Here is a 22,848-nt window from a genome sequence, read left to right as displayed (position 1 = left end):
TTTCGTCCTAGTCGTGTTTAACGCGCCATTTTCAAGCAGTTTCTTTTTCCTTTTTTTTTACGTTTTGAGTTCCAAGGTGGGATGTGGTCCTGACACCAGCAAACGCGGTACACAAGCATGTGACGTCTCCTGGCGAGGCTCTTTGAAGTAAGCTGTTACATACGAATATCTGGTGTGTGGCCTCGATTCCTGTTACCGCGTAATGTCGTTTTTTAACAGCTTCTTTTTTTTCTATCTTGTTTTTTTTTTTTCGAACTTTCCTCAAGCAAAGCGGATTGAAATCTTTCTCGTTTTTACGGCCTCTCTCAACGCGTTCGCCGATGTAATGCACTGTACAGTGGTACTCTGTAGACTCGTTCGAGACGTGTGCGAAGAGTTGGCGTGCCGTACCAGATACATCGGCCTTCGCTTGCGCCCGTATCTTGCAGTGCTGCTGCGCGCTTCGATTTGCTCGCAGAAGCCGAACGAAGCTGTCCTGCAAAACGATGCGCCGGATAGCTCACGGTTTTTGAACCCTTTCTGGGTCGTCGCGCACGGCGCTAGAGATCAGTCCATTTATTTTCACTCGTTCACGCGCCGGTGTTGTAGATAGGACGCGTTACGTGGGGAGCGGGCTTTCGGAACGGCTTTGCGGTGGTTTCCTTGAAATATTATCGACACATTTGAACGCACGCGTACGTGGCGCATAGTGGATACTCGAAACTGTGTCATGCCAAAACACAAACAAAAAACAAACTTAAAGTAATTTGCTCTTTTTTTGTGTGTGTGAATGACGTGTTGCTACTCTACTGCTTAGTTTTATGTCACACCAGCTTTCAGGTTTAATACTTCACAATACTAAAAAAATTATAGTTGGCTTACGGACTGTGAGTTTTACGAGTCCTTCTTACTGGGGTTTCGACACTTAGTCAGGCATCATTTTCGTTTATGTCAAGCCCCTCGACAACAATGAATTTCTTTCCTCTACCCGTTTCTGTGTGCTCTGCTATGTGCTCTCTCTCTCTCTCTCTCTCTCTCTCTCTCCTCCCCATCTTTCATTTTCTCCTATCCCGCTCCCATGTGTAGGGTAGCAAACCGATTGTGCTAAACTGGTTAACCTCCCTGTCTTTCCTTCTCCACTCTTTCCTTCTCTCTTTCCTCTACCCGTCGCGGTGGCGTAGTGGCTTTGGTGATGCGCTGCTAAGCCCGAGGTTGCGGGATCGAATCCCGGCCGCGGTGGTCGCATTTCAATGGGGTCGAAGTGCAAGAACGCCCGTGTACTGTGCATTTGGTGCACGTTAAAGAACCTCAGGTGGTCAAAATTAACCAGGAGTACCATACTACGGCGTGCCTCATAATCAGATCGCGGTTTTGGCACGTAAAACTCCAGAATTTCAATTTCTTTTCCCTTTCGTGTTGTCCGAATAAAAGTAAACTTAAGTACCTACCTGAAGTAGTTTTTCATGTTTTTCTTTAATTGATCTCGTTCCTTGTACCACGTTTCTCAATTTCTGCGAAATAAGGTCAAATCGCGCAGCAAGAAGCTCACTTCATTGGGTGCGTTCATCCGTGTGCTGCAGAATGACACGTATGCATTCTTTTGACACAGTTTCGCTTTCATCCAGTTGTCCAAGTTCTTAATTAAGTTAGTTAAATACCTCTTTGTATAAATGATTTGGCTTATAGTGAGTTTGTATTGACCGGTGAATGGTGTGTTTGGTTCATTTCCTGATCTATTAATGAAACTATTCAAGTAAAAAGCGAAAAGTGTGTCGACTCATCAGTTTCTGTACCAATTGTGTTGCGAAACGAAGGTACATTGACAACTTTAAACCTACAACAGCAGTGAATCGTATAGTACCAGTTAAGTCACACCATTATACGCGAAAACAAATAAAATAACGTGGGCAGCTTGCACTAGTGGTACATTAAGGCTGGAGTAAACAGCGTGGCTGGTGATCCCACCTAGCTTTTCTTCCAGATCTTCTTTGTTCTTCCCATGTCAAGGGTACATGTACTCGCCACGGAGTCAACGAGAGTTCTGCCGCCGTCGCGGCAGCTCCGAGCTTTATCTCCACGATGACGTCACGGCCAAGCTGCGCCTCCACACTTGCCGGGGCGTGGCTGGTCGAAACCCGCCGAGCCGCCGCCAGAGGCGCCTGCTGCAGTCACGGACACCGCGCGCGTTCGGTGCGAACGCGGGGAAATGGGAAGCGCGGATGGCGTCGGCAGCAATTCTGCGCGTTGCCTCGTTGGTGCTGCTACAATTTATTTCTCTCTCTCTTTCTCATTTTCTTTCTCTCCCGAGCTGAGCGCGCGACGCGCGCATGCTCTCCTTCCCTCTCCTTAACGTCTCATGTCAAGGCAACACCACCTGGACTAGAGATTGTTTAGGTGGTGTTGGTCAAGGCAACATGCGCACGGCACGGAGAAGAAGCGAAGCACACGCCGCTCAGCAAGAGCGTTGCTAGGCAACTTGGGTGACTGATTGATCGGCGATGTTTTTTGTTAGCGCGTTACGGACTGACGGTCGGCTTAAACAGTTCCGCTGTTAAAACATTCTTTATTCTTTATTAAACACATTTGGTGCTCGGCTTTTGAATGTTCGAAACGAACTGCAGCATGACACAAGGTGTGCTGTGAAATGGTTTGAACCAAAGACCTTTTCAACTAGAATGCTCTGGGGGTCATTGAGTTTCATAAAATAATTACTAGTGCTAGTGTCTACGGTAGCTGCAATTGGGGTGGTTCAACCAGCATGGGAATGCGGGCTTTCTCGCAGGCAAGCCACTGCGCACAGACGCTGAGCGCGTTTTAACAGCGGAGCTGTTTAAGCAGGCCGCAATGTATGCCGCCGGCCACTTCGTTGCCTAGCAAGCACCTCGCGGAGCGTTGAGCGCAATGCTCGGGAGAGAGAAAGAGAAAATGAGAGCCAGAGAAACAAATTGTAGCAGCACCAATGAGTCAACGCGCAGAGGTGCTGCCGACGCCATCCGCACTTCTCCGTTTCCCGGTGTTATCGCCGAATTCTCTCGATGTCCGTGGCTGCAGCAGGCACCTCTGGCGGCGGCTCGGCGGAGCTCCCACCAGCTGCGCGCTACTGCGCATGCGCCGTGACATCATCCCAGCGTGTCGTCTGCTGCGCGCCACCCGTACACTGTGCATAGCTTTGTCCCCACTTCTCCTACGTGTGCTCGGACTGCAAGTGCTTCGAGAGCCGTTCCCCGATGCCACGGACCACGAGGAAATGCTTATACACTTCGTATAACCTAGAATCACTTGACAATACTTCGTATAACTTAGCATCATTTCGTATAGCTAGGACCAGCTAGGAACCAATCAGTTCCGCTGTGTCTTTAGCCTAGCGCCACTAGTGTAAGCTACCCCGATTTTTTTTATTTGGACACCTCTGCTGGTGAAACCGTTGCAATTAGCAGCAATTGTGCGTGTTCGCGGAGTGTTCTTGAATTTAGAACAATGAAAGCAGATAAAGCGTAAAGAACATCTGAATCCACAAGCACGAAGACCAGACAAATCCATATACATTCCCATGGTGTCTGAACGATTGCAGCGCCAGATTTCCCTCTAGTAATAATTGTTGGAAACTCTATGCTCTGTGTGTCATCGTAATGTCCTTTGGACTGTAGTGATTGTCCGTAAACTCCTGCGCAAAAGCTTTGCAGACGCTGCCACGCGTTCCTTTGTACTCCCGCGCCATAGTTCACACGTGGTTCGTTGTAACCATGGTAACAACGCCTTCGAAAAGAGAGGTGTGTAAAGGCCACCATGAGGCGAGACTCCCGGTATATTTCTGTAAGAGGCGCGCCGAGATTAGAAGCAACCAGTGCGGTCATTAGGAGAGGTAAATGCGAGAGGGAAGGTTTTCCTCCGTCGTCTGCTCGGATTTGGAACTATGAAGACGAAATAACTTCAGTTCCCGTGCGCCAACTTTTATCATTCGTTTCGCGTTCTCCTCAGTATTGCATAATAACAGAAGGCGGTCAAAAATACCTTGCAGGACCTCTTTAGGCCGCGATCTTGTAACGGTCCGGAAAGCTAACCTGTCGCTTGCCCTCGCGTGATTGGCCAGTATCCCGCTATCGTCAGATAGAGCGTGTTTCTGAGCAATCGCGTGAGGGCAAGCAAACGGTTCGTCCTCCAACCCACGCATGTGTGCTCACTATTTCGTGGAAGACACCAAAAGGCGTGAAAAATGAGAAGGCAGCGTAGCTCTGACAGAGCCGCTACGACATTGTGTGAGACCGCCGTTGATGCCATTGTTCTGGGCAACGCGCGTTTCCGTCCGCTGAGCGACCGAATTACAGCGCATCCGGAGAAAGCCGGTCAACATAATTGGGAACATATCTCGCAAAAGCGGGCTCTCACTTCTCCACTTCACACTGCCACCAACTTTCCAATAATTAGCACCACTTATAATCTCGTTCTAGTTATGAACATCCAAATCTGCTAGTTTCCCAAAAGGCTCCCTCGGGCAGATTTCGACAATCATAACTTGAGCGCTTCAAGAAAGCCTGTCGGCATAAGCGAGGAGAGCCCGCTTCAGTGTAGAACTCGCAAAAGCGAGCTCTTTACTTAATGTTATCACCAACTTTCCTAGGAGTTGCATCACTTTGAGAGTTCGTGCGTCTAGCTGAAATGCCAGCCAGGCACATAATCGCTAGAGCAGGGTGTTTCAGCGAACACTTTCAAAAATTCAAGGAATTCAAAATTCTTAAAGGTTGCCTGTGGCAGATAGCACAATTATAGTTGACGAACTGGTCTACTCGAAGATGCGGACATTACTTGCACGAGAAATTGAAATACATAATCGACTAATCAACAGAAATTCACTAATTAAGTTTTTAACTAATTACCTGATGGCCCACATTGCAATTTACAAATTGTAGCCGCGGACTTCGCAAGGCGGATCCACTTGGAACGAATTTTTGGGATGACACCAGTTTCGAGATATTAATTCTCGAACTTTGCGGAAAAAATGCATTGGCGTCCCAGTTCGTTTCTTAACAAAACGTCGCTTTATGCATTGAAGCACAAAATTAACTGGAACGCCAATGCATTTCTCCGCAAAGTTCTGGAATTAATATCTCGAAACTGGTGTCATCCCGAGAATTCGTTCCAAGTGGATCCGCCTTGCGAAGTCCGCGGCTACAATTTGTAAATTGCAATGTGGGCCATCAGGTAATTAGTTAAAAACTTAATTAGTGAATTTCTGTTGATTAGTCGATTATGTATTTCAATTTCTCGTGCAAGTAATGTCCGCATCTTCGAGTAGACCAGTTCATCAACTATAATTGTGCTATCTGCCACAGGCAACCTTTAAGAATTTTTTAAGTGTTCGCTGAAACACCCTGTATACTGCAAAATGCGTTACAGAAACTGAACAGCTTTATGGCATTTAAACCGCATCCCGAAGGCTTCCTTCTACATAAATTCCAAATTATGCGTCGGGTCTGCATAACTGCTTATTACATGGAAAACAATTTCGAGAATATCGTGCTACATAAATAGCATCGCCCCTCACTCAAAACGCGGGTAAACACACACGTGCATCCGTTTAGTGCATCCAGTTCGGTGGAAGTTCCTGCGCAGCCCACACGCTTCTTATGTTAACTGTAGTTATTAGGGGGGGGGGGGGGGGGATGTTCCGGTGAACCACGGGTTTCCGGCATGTACATCATTCATTCGAGGTCTCCATGGAGTGATAGACCTAGCAGCATCAACATGTCTCATGGACGACCGCCATTATTTCTAAATGATAGAAACCAAATTGCGTATGGTGTGATGTCTTCTTTAAGCGATCATTGGATAACGTCCCCCGCACAATTTAGCATCTCTACGCTTTATAAAATGGGGATCGAGCTGCTTTGGCGATTCGCACATTGTGAGGGTTTTGTGCCGCCACCAAGACTCTGAGATCGGCGATGTCTTTGTATGTATTTCGGAGGCCAAAGCTGGCAATAAATGCTGCGGCGGTTAACGTCGACGTTGTATGCATAGCGAAGATGATGTTGTTATCGGGTGTACTCGGCGTGGCGTACTTTGTCCACATCGAAGATCGCTTTGAAGATGACGCCCGCGTGGGCGTGCACTTTTTCCACATCGCAGGTCGCTTTCAAGATACGGCACCCGCACGGCCGCGCCGTAAGAAGCAGCCGCCAGAGTACAACGCCCCTCCCCCTACCTCACGTCCACCCCCCGTGCCTCGCGCGCGACAGAAAATGGCGCGCTTCCACCCCGGCTTTCCTCCTCGCGCGTACGCGATTGAGCCGCAATCGGCGGCTGACCCTCGCAATCTTTCAGTCGCATACAGCGTACGGTGCCTTGCGGCGATGTTGTCGTGTTAGGACTTTCACGGCGATGGTGATGCCGACGGCAGAAATGCGCTTGGAGTGTCCATATAATTGCTATGTCAATAAAATAAAGAAAAGATTTACCGACGATTACGATACGCCCTAATGCGAAATTTGAGCGCAGCTCTATACCTGATTTCATATCGCGATACATTGGCTGGCGCGGACCAACTGTTTCGTGCGGAACGTTGCAAACGGAGCGAAGTGTAGTGAATGGCTCGCAAATCTGTAGATCGCGAGATCCAGCGCGTGGGTGACGCGTTCGCGCGATTCACAGCAGCCGCCGACGACAGACCTCCCGGACGACGTGCGCTACTCTGGAGCCATCTCGTAGGCATTCGCACCCGCACCATGCTTTTCTTCTCACGCTTTCGCCACACGCTCCTCCGCTTTGCGCCTCATGGTTCCGCAGCACCCTCCTCTCAGCTTTCCTCCTGGCGCCTTTCATCCCATGCAGCGCTCCGCGTTCGCTCTTTAATGCTACGCTGCGCTCGTTCGCTCGGTTACGCCGACGATCGCCGCAGCAACGGGCGCCTAAAAGATGCGCTCTAAATACTGCTGTACTTTTCGCGGTAGCGGCCTGTGACATGATATTGCTTGAATGTATTCTACGTTGTCTGGTATTTTGCTTCACGTGAAATAAAGCGTCACTTGTTATTACCATGGCGTCTTCCTCTTCTAATACATTTTCCTTTGCGTTGTGCGCTTGAGCCACTACGATGTTTTTATCAGCTGCGTTATCCCGACAGCAGTAGCGCCGAAACGATACAACAAAGGAAAGATCGTGCGCCTCGTTCCACAACAGTGATAAGAAATTCTAGCTTCCAATGCTTGGGCAAAACTGGTCAGAGCTCAAGCACTGGTTGGCGATAACTTTCGCTGTCGGTCATTGTCAGAATTGCAGCGAGAAAACAAGCTGTTTAGTATGCAAGCGTGCATGTATATCACCCCCTCCTGCCTTGGTCACACACGGCCGACGTCAGTCGTAGGAAACGTCAAGGTGAAGCGATAACCCACCATTCCAGTGGAAGTACAGTCAAGGACCGAAGCACACTTTTTTTTTCAGTCAACTCGCGCTCGCAAAGAAAGAACAGGTGAGCAGTCGTTGCAAGCTTTACCACCAGACTACATGGGATACAACAGGTCTGTTATTGCGATAAATGCATATTCTGTGAAGTCCAGATCGCTTTTCTTTTATCGAACCTGTTTTTTTTTCTCCCTTTCTCTGAGTCTAAGTGTTGCTCTAGATTGATGCTCAAGAGGATCTTCCTTCGGGACTTCCGTGTTCTTGCTTCTAACAATAATAAACAGTAATTTACTGCAGTTGGTCCTTCATGATTCCAGCATATTTTTTTTACTTAGATGTTTATTATAAGCTGGTAAATCTTTCTAAGGGACAGCTTGCCTTCCGACCCCTCTTCATTAACACGGCTATGTGTTAGATCAGTCATTGCTCGATATTTCCAACGAGGACAAGCTCTATAGTGTTGCCACTTCAGCGAATTTATCGCTAGGTCTAGCGGGTATTTAGCGCATTGTATGACAAAAACTCGCTTATAACAGACGTGACACTTTTTTTGTGAGTTTCTTTTTAACAGAGTGATAAGAGAAGAAAGCAAGGCAAGGAAAGGCAGGGAGGTCAACCAGACGAGCGCCCGGTTTGCTACCCTACACTGGGGGAACGGAAAGGGGGAACTGAGAGATGAAGAGAGTGAACACCGAGTTCACGTGGGACAGGGTCTCAAAACGGTCTAAGTGGTCTCAAGCCGGTGCACTTCAAGTATTGTACTATAATGCACGAATTCCTTTTTGTCCCAGTGACGAATGTGGCCACGGTACGAGTATCTTTAACTCTGAGAACGGTTGATAAGAAGATTGCGAACCCGCCATAGTTGAATAAACAGGGTGATAAGAATATTTATTAAACTATGGTGGGTTCGCAATCCAATTTTGACAAGTGGAATGGCTAAAATGATACTCTTCACCGTAATTCTCTTCGCAACGTATCCCATATACGAACGTTCCGTTGAAGAGATTATTCTCCCAGTTCCCAACTCCCCCAGCGCATCTCATACAGGAATTTTTGGAAAGAATGAAATATTCGATAACGTTTTCCCCGTTGACGTGAGAAATCATCTTCGGTTCGTCTTTCCTATAATTACAGCCTCGAAGGCAAATTATTATTTACAGATCTCTAAAATATGGCTTTTTACAATATAGTTGACCTTTTCTGCTGACATTCTTCATCGAGGGTGTTTTACTGTATATACATTTATGTTTGAAGGATTCTAGCATTTTTACATGCTATCTTAGCGCCATCATTGCAAGAAAAATGTAACCATTATTGTGCTCCTGCCCTAAATTACCCGCCACCCAACCCCGGTCCTTTGTCGGTTGTCTCGCGCCAACGTACCACCGATGGATCAATATCGAATGCTCCCTTCACTCAGTTGAACTCTTCTGTTGTTCGATTGTCCACAAGTAACTCGCTAAAAATAGATATTCTTTATGTTGCAGATGTAATTACAAGCCACAGCCATCCATATCGATATATACCAACATACATGATGTCCTTAGTGTCTGCAAAGCCAAAACCATCCAGTGGTGTCACGCCATGGTTAGCGAAAACGAACTAACTTTAGCACTTTAGCATTTTAGCACTTAGGCTATACATGACTAGCTACTATGCATTTTTCTCAGCAATGCAAAAAAATGTGACGCACTCAACTGGAACATTTCTTAACTAAGAAAGCTTTTATGAGATTTTGAGCTCTCTTGAGATTTTATTTTTTCTTATGTCAATTGAATGCCCTGGTGACTTTTCCCCCTTAGTGATTCTCGTGTGTTTTCCTAATCAATCAACGTTACACCGTGTGCATACGCTATCACATGGAATGCGCTGAGCGTACATTAGACATTTGATGCGTACAAAGTTGCAACTTTGTGTGGTGCTCTTAGTATATAACAAGGTCGTGTTTCTTGTTAAATATTTTAATATTTCTTGTTCAATGTGTTTTTATGTATTTTCTCCTAACATACGATGCGGAGATAGACGTCCGCTAAGTAGTCAAAATTTTCTCATGTGGTAGTTGAAGGGACCGTAGAGAGAGAAATATACTGCAGCTGTATTAGTAAACTACACTTCTACAAAATCACAAAAAAAGACACCTCTTGACGGGAGAGGATGTTTCGTGAGCTCTAAAGGGTGCAAAAACGGTTACCAATGACGCAATGTGGCGACACGACATGTTAACACCACCGAACCGCGTCATCCATGAGGCGTCTGCTGCAGCGGGTCTCCTCTCTCGCGCTTCCCTCTGGACACACTACGCCATCTAGCGTCGGTGTCGAAACGTTCACACATGTCCTCCGAGATGCACGCGCACCGGTGCGTGCGAACGCTGAGAAATGTACCCTCGCTGGCGGCATGCCCAGTGACCCGATTTGGCATCAAAGTGCTTCATTGAAGTGCAGCACATACCCACTTCACTAATGGCGCAACTCGCTAAACCATCGGCTCGTATGTGTATGCGCCAATGCACTGGCACATACCCAGTGCATTCGTGGCAGAGCTCGCCAGTACATTGGGCTGCATTGTTATATTTATTTATTTATTTATTTATTTATTTATTTATTTATTTATTTATTTATTTATTTATTTATTTATTTATTTATTAATACCTCAAAGGTCCCAACAGCACATTACATGAGGGGTGGACACGGAGAAGGCGGAAATGATGATGATGACATTACAAAAATGAGTCGCAACACTCGATGGCAGATCTAAAGCGCGCTGTATCGCGGATGAGTGCAGTTTGTCTAGGAAGGCCATTCCAGTGTCGGGCAGTTCGCACGAAGAATGATTGCAGGAACGTTGTGGTGCGGGCTCGTGGCTTGATTACCGAGTTCGGATGGCCTGTTCGACGAACACGATGAGCCAGCTGGATCAGCTCGCTGTCACGAGGTATGGAATAAAAAAACCTGTGATAGAGGCATAGGCGAGAGATGCGATGACGAGAGACAAGAGGCAACAAGTCTAGTTTTGATTTTAGCGATGAAACGCTAGTGTGATATGAGTAATCTGAAAGAATAAATCTAGCAGCACAACAGGTGTCAGCACATGCCTTACTGGTTTGCTTTGCCTCTTCATAGGAGGCGCGGGAGTTTATAGGCATGGACATTGAAAAATCTGTGGGAGGGTAGACATACATAGCTCCGCTGTGAAAGACTATTGACGAGACGATGATAACTTTCTACTACGCCTTTTAGGGGCTTCTGGTGGCAATGCAGCGGTGAAGGCCAGCCCTCCAAATAATCGATGGAGTTCCGAGGTGTATAGGCCTCAATCCAGACAAAGAGAAAATCTCAAGTTCAGAGCGAAGAAAAAAGACGTTCTGCAAGTAACGTTTCCGAAGAGTGGGACGCATTGGTTGATGTACATCACGCACCTCATACTCAGGGAAGGACAACCGATGACCACGCACGAGGAATTCGCCAAATAGTGGCGCTTCATGGAGTACATGGACATCAAGGACTGGAACTCGTCTCTGCCATTGAGAACATTTGCTACTCACCTGGCGTTGGACAAGCGTTCGATGACAGAAGAAGGCAATTACGTCTACGTCGACCGCAATCCGTGGGATGTCTGCGTCTCCTTCTATCACATGGCGACCAACATCAGCTCCTTCGAATTCCAGGACGGGACATTTGAAGATCTAGTCGACGCTTTCGTAAGTGGCAACTTCGGCTACGACGACTATTTCGAACACGTAGCCGCGGGTTACGCTCTCAGGAAACAGCCGAATGTGTTCTTCGTGACTTACGAAGAACACCAGCGAAGTCGTGCTGAGGCTGGCATATTTTTTGGGAGACCAGTATGGCAGTTCCTTAGAGGAGGACGAAGCGTCGCTCCAAAAATTGCTGGAGAGATCGCAGGCCGATTACATGCGTCACGATGTGGTCCTTGACTTGAGCGGTAAAGGCAACCCTGAGTGAGACGAGGTGATTTCGAGTAAGAAGATCACATGCAACGAAGGTCTTGAAGGAGACAAGAACAAGTACTCGTACGTGATAAGTGGCAAAATAGGAGGCTGGAAGGATTACTTCACGCCGGACCTGTTCCGAAGGATCGAGAATCAGATTCTGGAGGCTGAGAGGAAGTCCTCGTTCATGGACCTTTGGAAGGACATCAGAGCTGAAGCGATTAGAACCATGCAGAATTCCGAATAATTGGTTCTACTCGTATTCTGTCGCTCTTAGCATAGCTACTTTTTTTAATACGTTCGCACGGTATGATGTGGATAAACGGGGCTACCAGCTCCTCATTGGTGTGGATGGAATAAACTTTATTGTGGACGACCAAGCTTGTGTTGCCCTAGGTGAGTGGCCTCCTTATTCTAGGAAACCAGGATTCTTTGCCGACCGCCTGGCCCTCTCCACCAAAGTCCTGGCAAGTCAGCAGATGCTTCCTACTGGTGTTCTGCTTGTTGCTGTACTTGTGGTCTTCGGGTTCTTTGGGCAACTCCATGACTTGTGGTAAAGGGAAAAGAAAGGAATGTAATTTCACCCCTAATTAGCAAAGCAGTGAGCGATGATTGGCCCAGTGAGTCTTCCACATTCTCGAGCAGTATTGATTGGAGTAAACAATCGTAGAAATAGAGAGACTTACTTGTAAAAAGAAAGCTTACCTTACCAGTATGCTAGAAGAAATAGACAGAGAGATCCTAGAGCGCAATCTCATTTCTAGAATAAATCCGTGTACTCTTCTTTTGTCAAAATGGTGCTTCCCAATCATTGATAACAATGAGAACCCCTAATACTCTCGCACCCACTCACTCAGGAAGATTAGCCAACAGTTGGGTGAACTCCGTAAATGTAATAAAGCGACTAACTTTACAATGCATTATAATGATAACAACAAAGAAATGAAACACAAGTAGAGTAGAAATGTCTTCTTCTTGAACAGTTTTTATGAATGAACAGTAATAAATATATCTGAAAAGCAAGGACGAGCAACGAAACAAATCCAAGATAAGATACGCAATGAAATCAGTGTGACTCGCGAAGGAACTTCTTTGTGGCGATGCATATAAGTATGTGTAAGTGTCCCAGCACAGAGGTCACAAAGGACCGCAGAGCTCGAAAGTCAAATGGCAAACCGAGCGGTTTCAGTGTAATGTTAGAAGTTCTTTTTCTCAGTAAAGAGAATATACGACAGTCCAGTAGTTAGTGATCTATCGTTATGAGTGGTCGCGAAAGGGGGCACAATGGAGAAATAGCCAGGCCATATCGGTGCACGTATAAATTTGAGCGTTTGAGCGTGGGACTCGACAACGCAGTTTCGTCAATGCAGCTTCGTACTTGTCTCACAAAATGATCTCGAAATGATCTCGTGGTGAAGTGAAGAGACGGGACTTTTGCTTCTTCTAATTACCTATTCTGCCTTTCGCCTGCGGCTGGCTTCGTTTAAACTATTTCACCTCGGTGCTGGTTTATTGTGACGAGTGGCCACCACAGGTCAATTAACTTTTAAATTTCCCCAGCACGGTGAACGCTTGAGGAATGAATGCGACGTCAATGCATTCATGGCACGGGTAACGTGGTGCGAGGATCGTGCACACAAGTTTCTCTTCGAGCTGCTGCCAGTGGTGCGGTATTCAGTGAAGGCGGATACTGGGACATGAGATGTTGCTCCAATCGCCGCTGTAATCCAGCCACGCAAGGCCCTCGGCAGTTGACGTTCCTGAGCATTCGAGGGCGCGCCCGCGTCCATAGCATGCTGGCGCGCTACCAAAGTGCTCGGGACGCGACCGTTCCTGGGCCGTGCCAGTGGCCGCAGCTTGCGATACCAATACCGAAGTTGGCAAAGTACTTGCTTCGCTTTTCGATACTTGTTTCGATGTCTCGTGGTAGTAATGTTCGCCTCTAATGTTCGCCTCTATAAAGCTCAAGGACTAGAGTTACTTTGTTCAGCAGGTGATTTTTAAATGTTCCGGAAAGCTTAAAAATTACCACCGCGTATATGCGCTCCAGAGCATGGCGACAGCCAGTCATAGGCAGTTCGCGACGCGACCGTGCTCTCCAGGCACCTCTTTTTGTGCTGGCCCATCGGATAATTGGCTGATAAGCAAAACCTTCGACAGTCACTTACGTCCCCGTATGTCACTGCTCTTATGTCAATCAGCACTGCGCAGGAACTTACTGCATCTGCGATATTCCTTTACTCATAGAAGCTGTGGCACAAGCCATCGAAGGTGATCGTCCAAGTCAGCGATAGCTTTCTTGTGTAATCTGCTCCCTATGCCCATGCCATCCATGAATCGCGAAACCTTATGAGCACATCAGCAGACACACGAAGTGACAATCTCAGCTGCAAACCCCAATGCCGAATGATACCGTGATACAGTTTATCTTGCTGTAATCACTGCGCGCCCTCGTAGCAACACCCCCTCCCTCCCTAGTATACCCTGGCTCCAACTTCGTTGCAATGACTATCGTTCTAGTGTCCGCGCTCAACGCGGAGGTGTCTGTTGCGGATGGGGCGACATCGCTTTATTAAATCTGAGGGTACATAGCTACTGTTTCACATTGACACATCCATTCGAGGGGATTGGTCAAATGCCAACATCCCATGCAATGGGCATGCCAACATCCCATACACAGTGCCAAAGATGTCTGTTCAGGAACCTACCCAGTGACCTATGTTGTCCGCTCATGGCAATACACTGCATTACATTTCATTACAGTTAAGTTTCTACCTTTCTTGTAGATGAGAACTGCGCGAGATTACAAGCTATACAAGATTAATTGCACGCATCACCGTTAGTTTCATAACATTTGCTTAGCAGCGTCACATAGATTTCAACACGAGCGTCGAATATGGCTTTTTTTTTTTACTTCACTTTCTTCGGGATCGGCCCACGAAGACGGCCAGATGGTGAACCAGAGATTCATTACAGAAAACTGGATTGAACTCGACAAAAATTAAAACAACACAATGAAAGGAAATGGCGCTGACATATTTTTCTCGGTCCCTTTGTAACTTTCGAGTGAGTGTGGGAAAGTAAAGAGTATTGCAAAAAGCCGAGCGGCTCTAATAAAAAATCACCCCCAAGCACTCCGTGCAGATGGTTAACCAGCGAAGCGGACACGTGCGGCCCCGGTGTTAATCACTGGGTTAATCCCGACGGTTCAATAAAGTCTTTCTCAATTATTCGTTACGTCTTTGTGTTTCTTAATGAGGATACACACACGTTCGGCTGCGACGGAGAAAACGACGTCACTGACGGTGTACCCGCAGTCCACCGTAGTCGCATTGCCGCTTGCGATTCTTGAAAATTGAATTGCTTCAAAAGTAAATCTGCCCGTCAGCGTAAGACAATGATGGCTCATACCCCCTTAGGCAATGGTTCATACCCCCGTAAACGCGGCCTCCCCATTACGACGACAGAAGTGCAATTCTATGCTGGAATGACGAGCGGCAACGGAGCCAGCTGTGCAAGAAGACGACGACGATGAACGCGGGAGCAGTGGCACGAGTGGGTACGCGCGGTTGTGCCGAGGGTGCCAACGAGTGAGCTGTAGAAGAAGACGACGACGCTCGGGCCATTGCTGATGAAGATAGTTTCTGCGCACATCATACGGACGGATTTTAATTTTGCAAGCCGTATACAGCTTCGTTGTAAAATCGTGGCGAACGGCTCGTGTTTGGATGGAAGGAGTTTACGGTATCCATTCATCACGAGGGGAAAATACATTGGGCTGACAAGCAGATAATCGCTTACGGGAACACGTCAAAAATATAGCCAGACTGGTAACGACCGGTCATCTACCCACAAACTTCGTGCTGTGGCTGTAAGCCTTGGTTCGGCGGAGCAAAAGTGCTATCCAAGAACATGCATCAGCTGACTAGAGAATAGAGAGCCATTCCGGATAAACAGCAGAAGCAAATGTTGTGTTAGCTGCCCATCTGGTTTCTCTGTCAAAAAAAAAAGAGAGAGAGAAATCCATAAGCTTTCGCGGTGGCGGCCTGTGATAGATGATTTTGCTGTTTTGTAATCTAAGTAGTGTTGATCTTTTCTTGCGTCCAGTTGGACAATGGTATATAGAAATTGATCAGGTGCAATAAACCATCAGTTCTTATTATCACCGCGTCCTCGTCTTCTCTGGTAAGGACGTATTTTTGGGCTAGTTGGTTCATCATCATCAAGTAAGTGGCCATGTGATGCAAGTGACATTTTACTTTTTGTGTTTATTCATGTTCAGCCGGTATACATATCCTGCGCTTTTTGTGAATAAACCTTCAGTTGTTAGTGCGCCCTGTGTCTGCCCTGTTACTCGTCGTTTGGTCCTGTGCATATTCTGGCGCTGTTTCTTACTCGTCTTCTCTGTCATCCTGCGCGCCCCGTTTGCGCTTTACCTCACATAGTGAAAGAAACTGAGTTCACCTGTGGAATCAAAATCAGTTTATTCAGGAATGAAACGCTGATAATTGCATAATAAATATGTAAACAAGGAGCTCCCGCAGTTCGAAACTGAAATGAAACTTCCTAAAGCAACCGATGAAGTGTGCTGTTGCATTTTTTTTTCTTTGCATTGTGTCTTTGAGTGCCAACAATCTCTTTATCCGGTGCTTTATCACGACCGTGCTCAGGCCGAAACGACAGAACAAACAAAATGTCATCCGAATCGGCCCGCAACCATGATAACGAATTCTAACTTCCATTGCTTTGAGAAAGGCGCTCAGAACTCAAACACTGATTGGCGACAAGGGTCCCTATCTCTCAATGTGAGGATTCCAGCGAAAAAGACGATTTATTCGGTACGCAACTGTGCAAGTACAACCAATTCCCGGCTAGGTCACACACGGCTGACGTCAGTCGTTGGAAACGTCAAGGTAAAGCAACACTACGCCACCATACCAGTGCAATTAGAGTCGAGACCGAAGTACACGTTTGTCCAGTCAACTTGCGTTCGCGAAGAAGCAGCAGGTGAGCCATAGTTGCAAGCTTTACCACGAGACTACAGAGATAACAGCTCTGCTATTGTGATAAGTGAATATTCTGTGGAATTCAGTCCATATCTCTTTTCTCTTATCGAACTTTTTTTTTCCTCCATTTCTCTGTGTCTAAGTGTTGCTCTAGATTTGTGCTCAGTAGAAAGTTCGTTGGGGACTTCCGTGTTCTTGCTGCTAACAGTAATAAAGATTACTTCCCTGCAACTGGTCCTTAATGATTCCAGCCCATTTTCGTTTTTTACTTAAATTCTACCGTATTAGCATGCTGTAAGCAGATAAATCTTTCTAAAGGAGAACATGCCTTCCGACAACTCTTCATTAGCACGGCTGTGAGTTAGACCACTCATTTCTTGATATCCCCAGGAAGCATAAGCTCTACTGCTGCCAGTTCTGCGGATTTTTCGCTGGATCTAGCGCATATTTTGCGCATTTTATGGCAAAAACACGCCTTAAACAGACTTCGCGCTTTTTTTTTCTTTCTAAGCGCCTTTTTAACAGAGTGATAAGAATATTTATTGAACTATGATGGGTTCGCAATCTTATTTTGACTGCACATTTCGCTTTATAGGAATGGCTAAAATGATACTCTACATCGCAAATCTCTTCCCAGCGTATGTAACACGTTCCACTTAAAAGATTATTCTCCCAGCTCGCAACTCCCCCAGCACATCTCATTTTGGAATTTTTCGAAAGGCAAAAACATTCTGAAACGTTTTTCCCGTCGACGTAAGAAAGTATCTTCGGTTCGCCTTTCGTATATTTACAGCCTCAAAGGCCAATTATTATTTACAGTTCTCTAAAATATGCCTGCTTACAATAGAGTTGGCCTTTTCTGCTGACCTACATTGAGGGTTTTTCACTGTATATACATTTATGTTTGAAGGATTCCAGCATATTTTTAATGTTATCTTAGCGCAATCGTTGCACAAACTCTACATGGCACCATTGTTGTTATCCTGCCCTCAATTACCTACCACTTAATCCCGGTCCTTCGTCGTTTGTCTCCCGCCAATGTACCGCCAATGAACAAACATCAAATGTTCACGTCCCTCAGTTGAACACTTCTGTCGTTAGGTTGTCCACGAGTCACCGCCATCTATATCGATATACCACCGACATACATGGTCTCCTGAGTGTAGCAATAGCTTCCGTCCGCGTGAAGCCAGAACTATCTAGTGGTGTCACGCCATAGTTAACGAAAACTAACTTTAGCACTTTACCAGTTTAGTATTTTAGCACTCCAGCCATAGAAGACGAGCTACTAAGCGTTTTTCACAGCAACGTAAAAAACTATGACGCACCCAACAGGAATATCTCTTAAGAGAACTTTCTTTACTCGTGGGCACCCACCGTGGTTGCTCAGTGGCTATGGTGTTGGGCTGCAGAGCACGAGATCGCGTGATCGGATTCCGGCCACGGCGGCCCCATTTCGATGGGGGCGAAATGCGAAAACACCCGGGTATTTCCATTAAAGAACACCAGGTGGTCCAAATTTCTGGAGTCCCCCACTACGGAGTGCCTCGTAATCAGATCGTGGTTCTGGCACGTAAAACCCGATAATTCTTTTTCACTCGTGGGCAGCGAATACTCGCATCAATTACATTTCGTGTGCTCGCGTGTGCATTTCTTTCTCTTTATCTCAATTGAATGCCCTGATGACATTTCCCCGCTAGAGACTCTCATGCGTCTTCGTAATAATTCATCGTTCCAGCATGTGTTCACCCTATCGCATGTCCTGCGCTGATCGTACATTAGACATCTGACACGTATAAATTTGCAACTTCATGCCAAAAGTCAAGCTGCCACAAAAAAAAGGAAACAAAAACTTTAATGTGATGCTCTTAGCACGTACCAAGGTCGTGTTTCTTGTTAAATATGTTAATTATGTTTTTATACATATAGTACTATTGTTCAATGTGTTATGTTTGCTGTCTTTTTCTTCTAAGCCACGATTCGGAGATAGACGTCTCTTGAGTAGTCAAAGTTCCCATATGTTGCTGTACTGCAAAAGAAAGAAATATTGCAGCTGTATTAGCAAGTTATACTGCTCTGTGATGATTAGGTTCTTTATAGTGTGATAGGAAACGCATCCAAGGGCCTTGGTGCTTCCAATAAAAGACAAGGCTGGCTGCAAACCACACGCAAGGGAAACATTTATCAATAGAAAATAACGCTCTCTTATATACACGGACTAGGAATAACAAAGCGAAAAGATTACAACGACAGTTATAGCACGCGATACACGGATAAGTTCACGAAGAAAGCTAGAGTTCACTAAGATACGTAGGGGTAACAGAACAAGCGGAGGTTACGTGAAAGTAAAGTGTTCACCAGTTATAGGCGGGGTTGGTGGTCAAGAAGTGCATGTTGAGATGGCACCAGCAAAATGAAGCCTGGGGTCGGACGAAGGCAGCAAGTCTCGAACGGTCGACGTGTCGCTGGCTCAACCAAGGTCTTGCCGTTGAGAGGAGATCAGATAGGGTTGTCTCGAGCTTCTCCAGCAGGTCCGCTGTGATCGAGTGGAAGGCCTAGGCATCCAGGCCCAGTCGCCTGGCAGCCCACTCTTCCGCAGCTCGTCGTCCAGCCTACGGAGAGCGCTCACTGTTGAGCAAACCGCAGCTTGCGGTGGGAAGACGCCGGTTCGTCGGCACGTGCAGAGCCGGCCAGGTAGAGGCCTCGTGAGCCCGGGTCCAAGCACTCGTCAAGCTCATACCTCTGCACCCTAGCCGCCTTCACTTCTTCCAACTGCCGACGTGTCTTCCCCCTCTTTCATGATCATTATGATGATCTTAAACCATGGCACGTACCCGCTCTTCCGTTCTTCTCTTCCTCTTCTTTTCTCGTATTCTCTCGTGGACTTTTCTTTAGATGTTGCTTTTTTTCTTGCATCGCCTCACGCACTTCACATATCACATGCTCAAACACCGCAAAAACAGCTCTTAATGTGAGAGGATGCTTGGTGAGCTCGAAAGAGCGCGAGAACGATTAGGAATGAAGTAATGTGGCGACACGACGCATTAACGCCACCGAACCGCGTCATCCATGAGGCGTCTGCTGCAGCGGGTCTCCTCTCTCGCGCTTCCCTCTGGACACACTACGCCATCTAGCGTCGGTGTCGAAAAGTTCGCGCATGCCTCCGAGATGCACGCGCACCGGCGCGTGCGAACGCTGAGAAATGTTCCCTCGCGGGCGGCATGCCCAGTGACCCGATTTGGCGTCAAAGTACGTACTTCATTGAAGTGCAGCACAAACCGTCACCAGTGATGGTGCAACTCGCCAAACCAATGGCGAGAAAGACTTTCATTTACGAGTGGCACATGCCCAGTGCATTCGTGGCGCAGCTCGCTAGTGCATTGGGCTTCTTCGCTATGGTCACGCTTGTGACTTTAATTCGATTCTAGCTAGCACGGAAGAAAGTTTAAATGTTTCGCTCTTTATTGAAGAATTCGGTGACAACCTCGCTAGAGGAGTTTCCGGCCTACTTTCTTCAGCCAAGTGGTGGCAGAGCAGAAACTGCGTGAAGTAGCCCAAGAATACTGATTTCATTAAAATGATTTTGAAATCTAAGTTTGTCGGGCGTACCGACGCTGTGATGTCTGCACAAAATTCAAGTAATTTAATTGTGTCCCTCATTTCATTCTGCCAATTATCAACCTATTGCTGCGAAATCGCTGACAATCGAGCTTTGAAATAATTTTTATCAGCCTAGCATCATTTAGTGTTTCTCTTCAATGTCTATTTAAGAAAAAATGAAGGCTCTGAAAAAAAGACAAATCATACTATCTAAAGCAAAAAAGAACGAAATATTGACGAGACGTTGATAACATTTTACTACGGCTTTCAGGGGCTTCTGGTGACAATGCAGCAGCGAAGGCCAGCCCACCAAATAATAGACGGAGTTCCGAGATGTACAGGCCTCAATGCAGACAGGTTGAGAGAAAATCTCAAGTTCAGAGCGAAGAAAGGAGACGTCGTGCAAGTAACGTTTCCGAAGAGTGGGACGCATTGGTTGATGTACATAACGCACCTTATACTCAGGGAGGGACAACCGATGACCACGTACGAAGAGTTCGCCAAGGAATGGCGCTTCGTGGAGTACATGGACATCAAGGACTGGACCTCGTCTCTACCACTGAGAACATTTGCTACTCACTTGGCGTTGGACAAGCGTTCGATGACCGAAGAAGGCAAGTACGTCTACCTCGCCCGCAATCCGTGGGACGTCTGCGTCTCCTTCTACCACATGGCGACCAACATCAGCTCCTACGAATTCCAGGACGGGACATTTGAAGATCTAGTCGACGCTTTCGTAAGTGGCAACTTCGGTTACGGCGACTATTTCGAACACGTGGCCGCGGGTTACGCTCTCAGGGAGCAGCCGAACGTGTTCTTCGCGACTTACGAGGAACTCAAGAAGAACACCAGCGAGGTCGTGCTGAGGCTGGCGTATTTTTTGGGAGACCAGTATGGCCGTGCTTTGGAGGAGGACGAAGCGTCGCTCCAAAAATTGCTGGAGAGATCGCAGCCTGATTACATGCGTAACGTGGTGGTCCTTGACTTGAGCGGTAAAGGCAACCCTCAGTGGGACGAGGTGATTTCTAGTAAGAAGGTCACATGCAACGAAGGTCATGAAGGAGACAAGAACAAGTACTCGTACGTGCGAAGAGGCAAAGTAGGAAGCTGGAAGGATTACTTCACGCCGGACCTGCTCCGAAGGATGGAGAATCGGATTCTGGAGGCTGAGAGGGAGTCCTCGTTCATGGACCTTTGGAAGGACATCCGAGCTGAAGCAATTAGAACCATGCAGAATTCCGAATAATTGGTTCTACTCGCATTCTGCCGCTCTTAGCATAGCTTCTTTTTTTTTCTATACGCTCGCGCGGTAGATTATGAATAAGCGGACCAACCAGCTCTCCAATGGTGTCAATGGAATAAATTTTATTGTGGACGACCAAGCTTGTGTTGCCGTAAGTGAGTGGCCTCCTTATTCCAGGAAACCATGATTCGCAGCCGACAGCCGGCCCTCTCCACCAGCCGAAGCTGGTTCTGAGGGTCCTGGCAAGATGCCTCCTACTGGTCTTCTGATGTTTGCTGTACTTGTGGTGTCTTAGGATTGTTTGGGCAACCCCATACAATGTGGTAGAGGGAAAATAAATAAATGTAGTTTCACCCCTAATTGGCGAAGCAGTGACGCGATAGTAGGCGCAGTAAGTCTTCGACATATTCGTGCAGTATCGATCGGGGGAAACAATCCTAGAGAGAGAGATACTTACTTGTAAACAGACTTCCAATCCAGTACTTGTGTAGTTTATATTCTGCGCTTAATGTCGTTTAAATCCAGCTTAAATCCTGCTCAAATCCAGCGCTTAATGTAGCTCCAATTATGCAGCCAATTATGCTCAAATTGTGCGCTCGTGTAGTTCAAGTCCAGCGCTAATGCAGCTCCACTAACGTGAAACCTGGGGAAGTGCGAAGCAGTGATGCGCCGGTGCTGGAGTAACGCTGGAGGGAGGACCTATCGAGAGCTTGTGGGGTGGTGGCCGCCTCTCTTGCGCTCCGCTGGTACCAGTCTGGCGCTTCGGAACCAATTTTAACGAGTTTTTGTTAATTAATGCGCTTATTGCTTGATTATTCCTGTCTTATAAATTATTCTGGATCATGTTAGTTTATCTTGAACCAGTTTCGATCAATTCTGCACTTGTCTTGACCCTGTTTTGAGCACTTGTTTTTGAGCGTGATCACGACAGATCACGCGCGACGGACTCCAACAGCCCGGGCCCCTAAAGTGCTTCGCACTTGAAAAAAAAAAAAGTCGCAGTTTCGCCCGAAAGGTGACGCATCGATTGCGATAGCAAACTCGTGGACACCTATGCGAAGTCAGAATAGTATATTTTTCGGTGGTATAAGCTTGTAAATATAGGCATACTAACCAAATTATCTAGCAAGGTGTCACGCACGCTTAAGCAAACATGAATGCATCTCACTCGATGCCCGCGGAAACTCGCTGTCAAAGCGCTGTAGTGAGCAAGCGCGGACAGCCGAAGCAGCGAGCGAACTGACCATCGTCCCGCCGCTCGCATCAACGAGAACTAAGCCGCAACAACACACCACAGGAAGGAAGGACTCTGCCCCCGCCGCAGCTGGCTTTGAAGGTACAGCCACCCTGGCGGGAGCGCGCGGCGTAACACGGCCTCCCACCGGAGCCTTGCGGCCAGGCGGGCGCGCGGGGTTGCTCGGGCGGCGCAGAGTAAAACGCTCCCCTCCCCCCCCCCCCCCCCATCCTTCCCTATGTTCGCTCCGGAGTGTTACGCGCGACTAGAAGATGGCATGCTTCCTTCCCGCTTTCCCGCCCTTGCGTGAGCGAGATTCAGCCGCGATTGCCGGCTCACCCTCGCACGCTTTATACGGAACCTTACGGCGACGATGGCGACGGCAGAAATACGCCCGGAGTGTCCATACAGTTGCTATCAGAATAAAAGAAAT

The 22,848-nt window shown here is 47.1% G+C and overlaps 1 protein-coding gene across 2 annotated transcripts; it reads left to right on the top strand.

Annotated features, from left to right (window-relative positions):
• The first annotated feature begins 7,345 nt into the window (after positions 1–7,345).
• LOC119445604 (sulfotransferase 1B1) lies at positions 7,346–21,323 on the top strand. Of its 2 annotated transcripts, none has more exons than XM_049663447.1 (2): positions 7,346–7,444; positions 20,210–21,323. In XM_049663447.1, exon 2 carries the CDS (start codon positions 20,225–20,227, stop codon positions 21,182–21,184), a length of 960 nt encoding a protein of 319 aa, XP_049519404.1. In that variant the 5' UTR covers positions 7,346–7,444; positions 20,210–20,224; the 3' UTR covers positions 21,185–21,323. The 2 variants fall into 2 exon arrangements, with proteins under 2 accessions (XP_049519404.1, XP_049519405.1); XM_049663448.1 differs by lacking the exon at positions 7,346–7,444 and adding an exon at positions 16,218–16,339.
• Positions 21,324–22,848: the final 1,525 nt, after the last annotated feature.

This window comes from Dermacentor silvarum, chromosome 3, assembly GCF_013339745.2.
Source record: "Dermacentor silvarum isolate Dsil-2018 chromosome 3, BIME_Dsil_1.4, whole genome shotgun sequence".
In the NCBI taxonomy this organism is placed as follows: domain Eukaryota; kingdom Metazoa; phylum Arthropoda; class Arachnida; order Ixodida; family Ixodidae; genus Dermacentor; species Dermacentor silvarum.
This window is presented reverse-complemented; position numbering and strand designations above follow the sequence as displayed.

Coding starts and splice junctions, on each gene's coding strand:
- LOC119445604 (XM_049663447.1), top strand. CDS start 20,225: ATGCAGCAGCGAAGGCCAGCCCACCAAATAATAGACGGAGTTCCGAGA.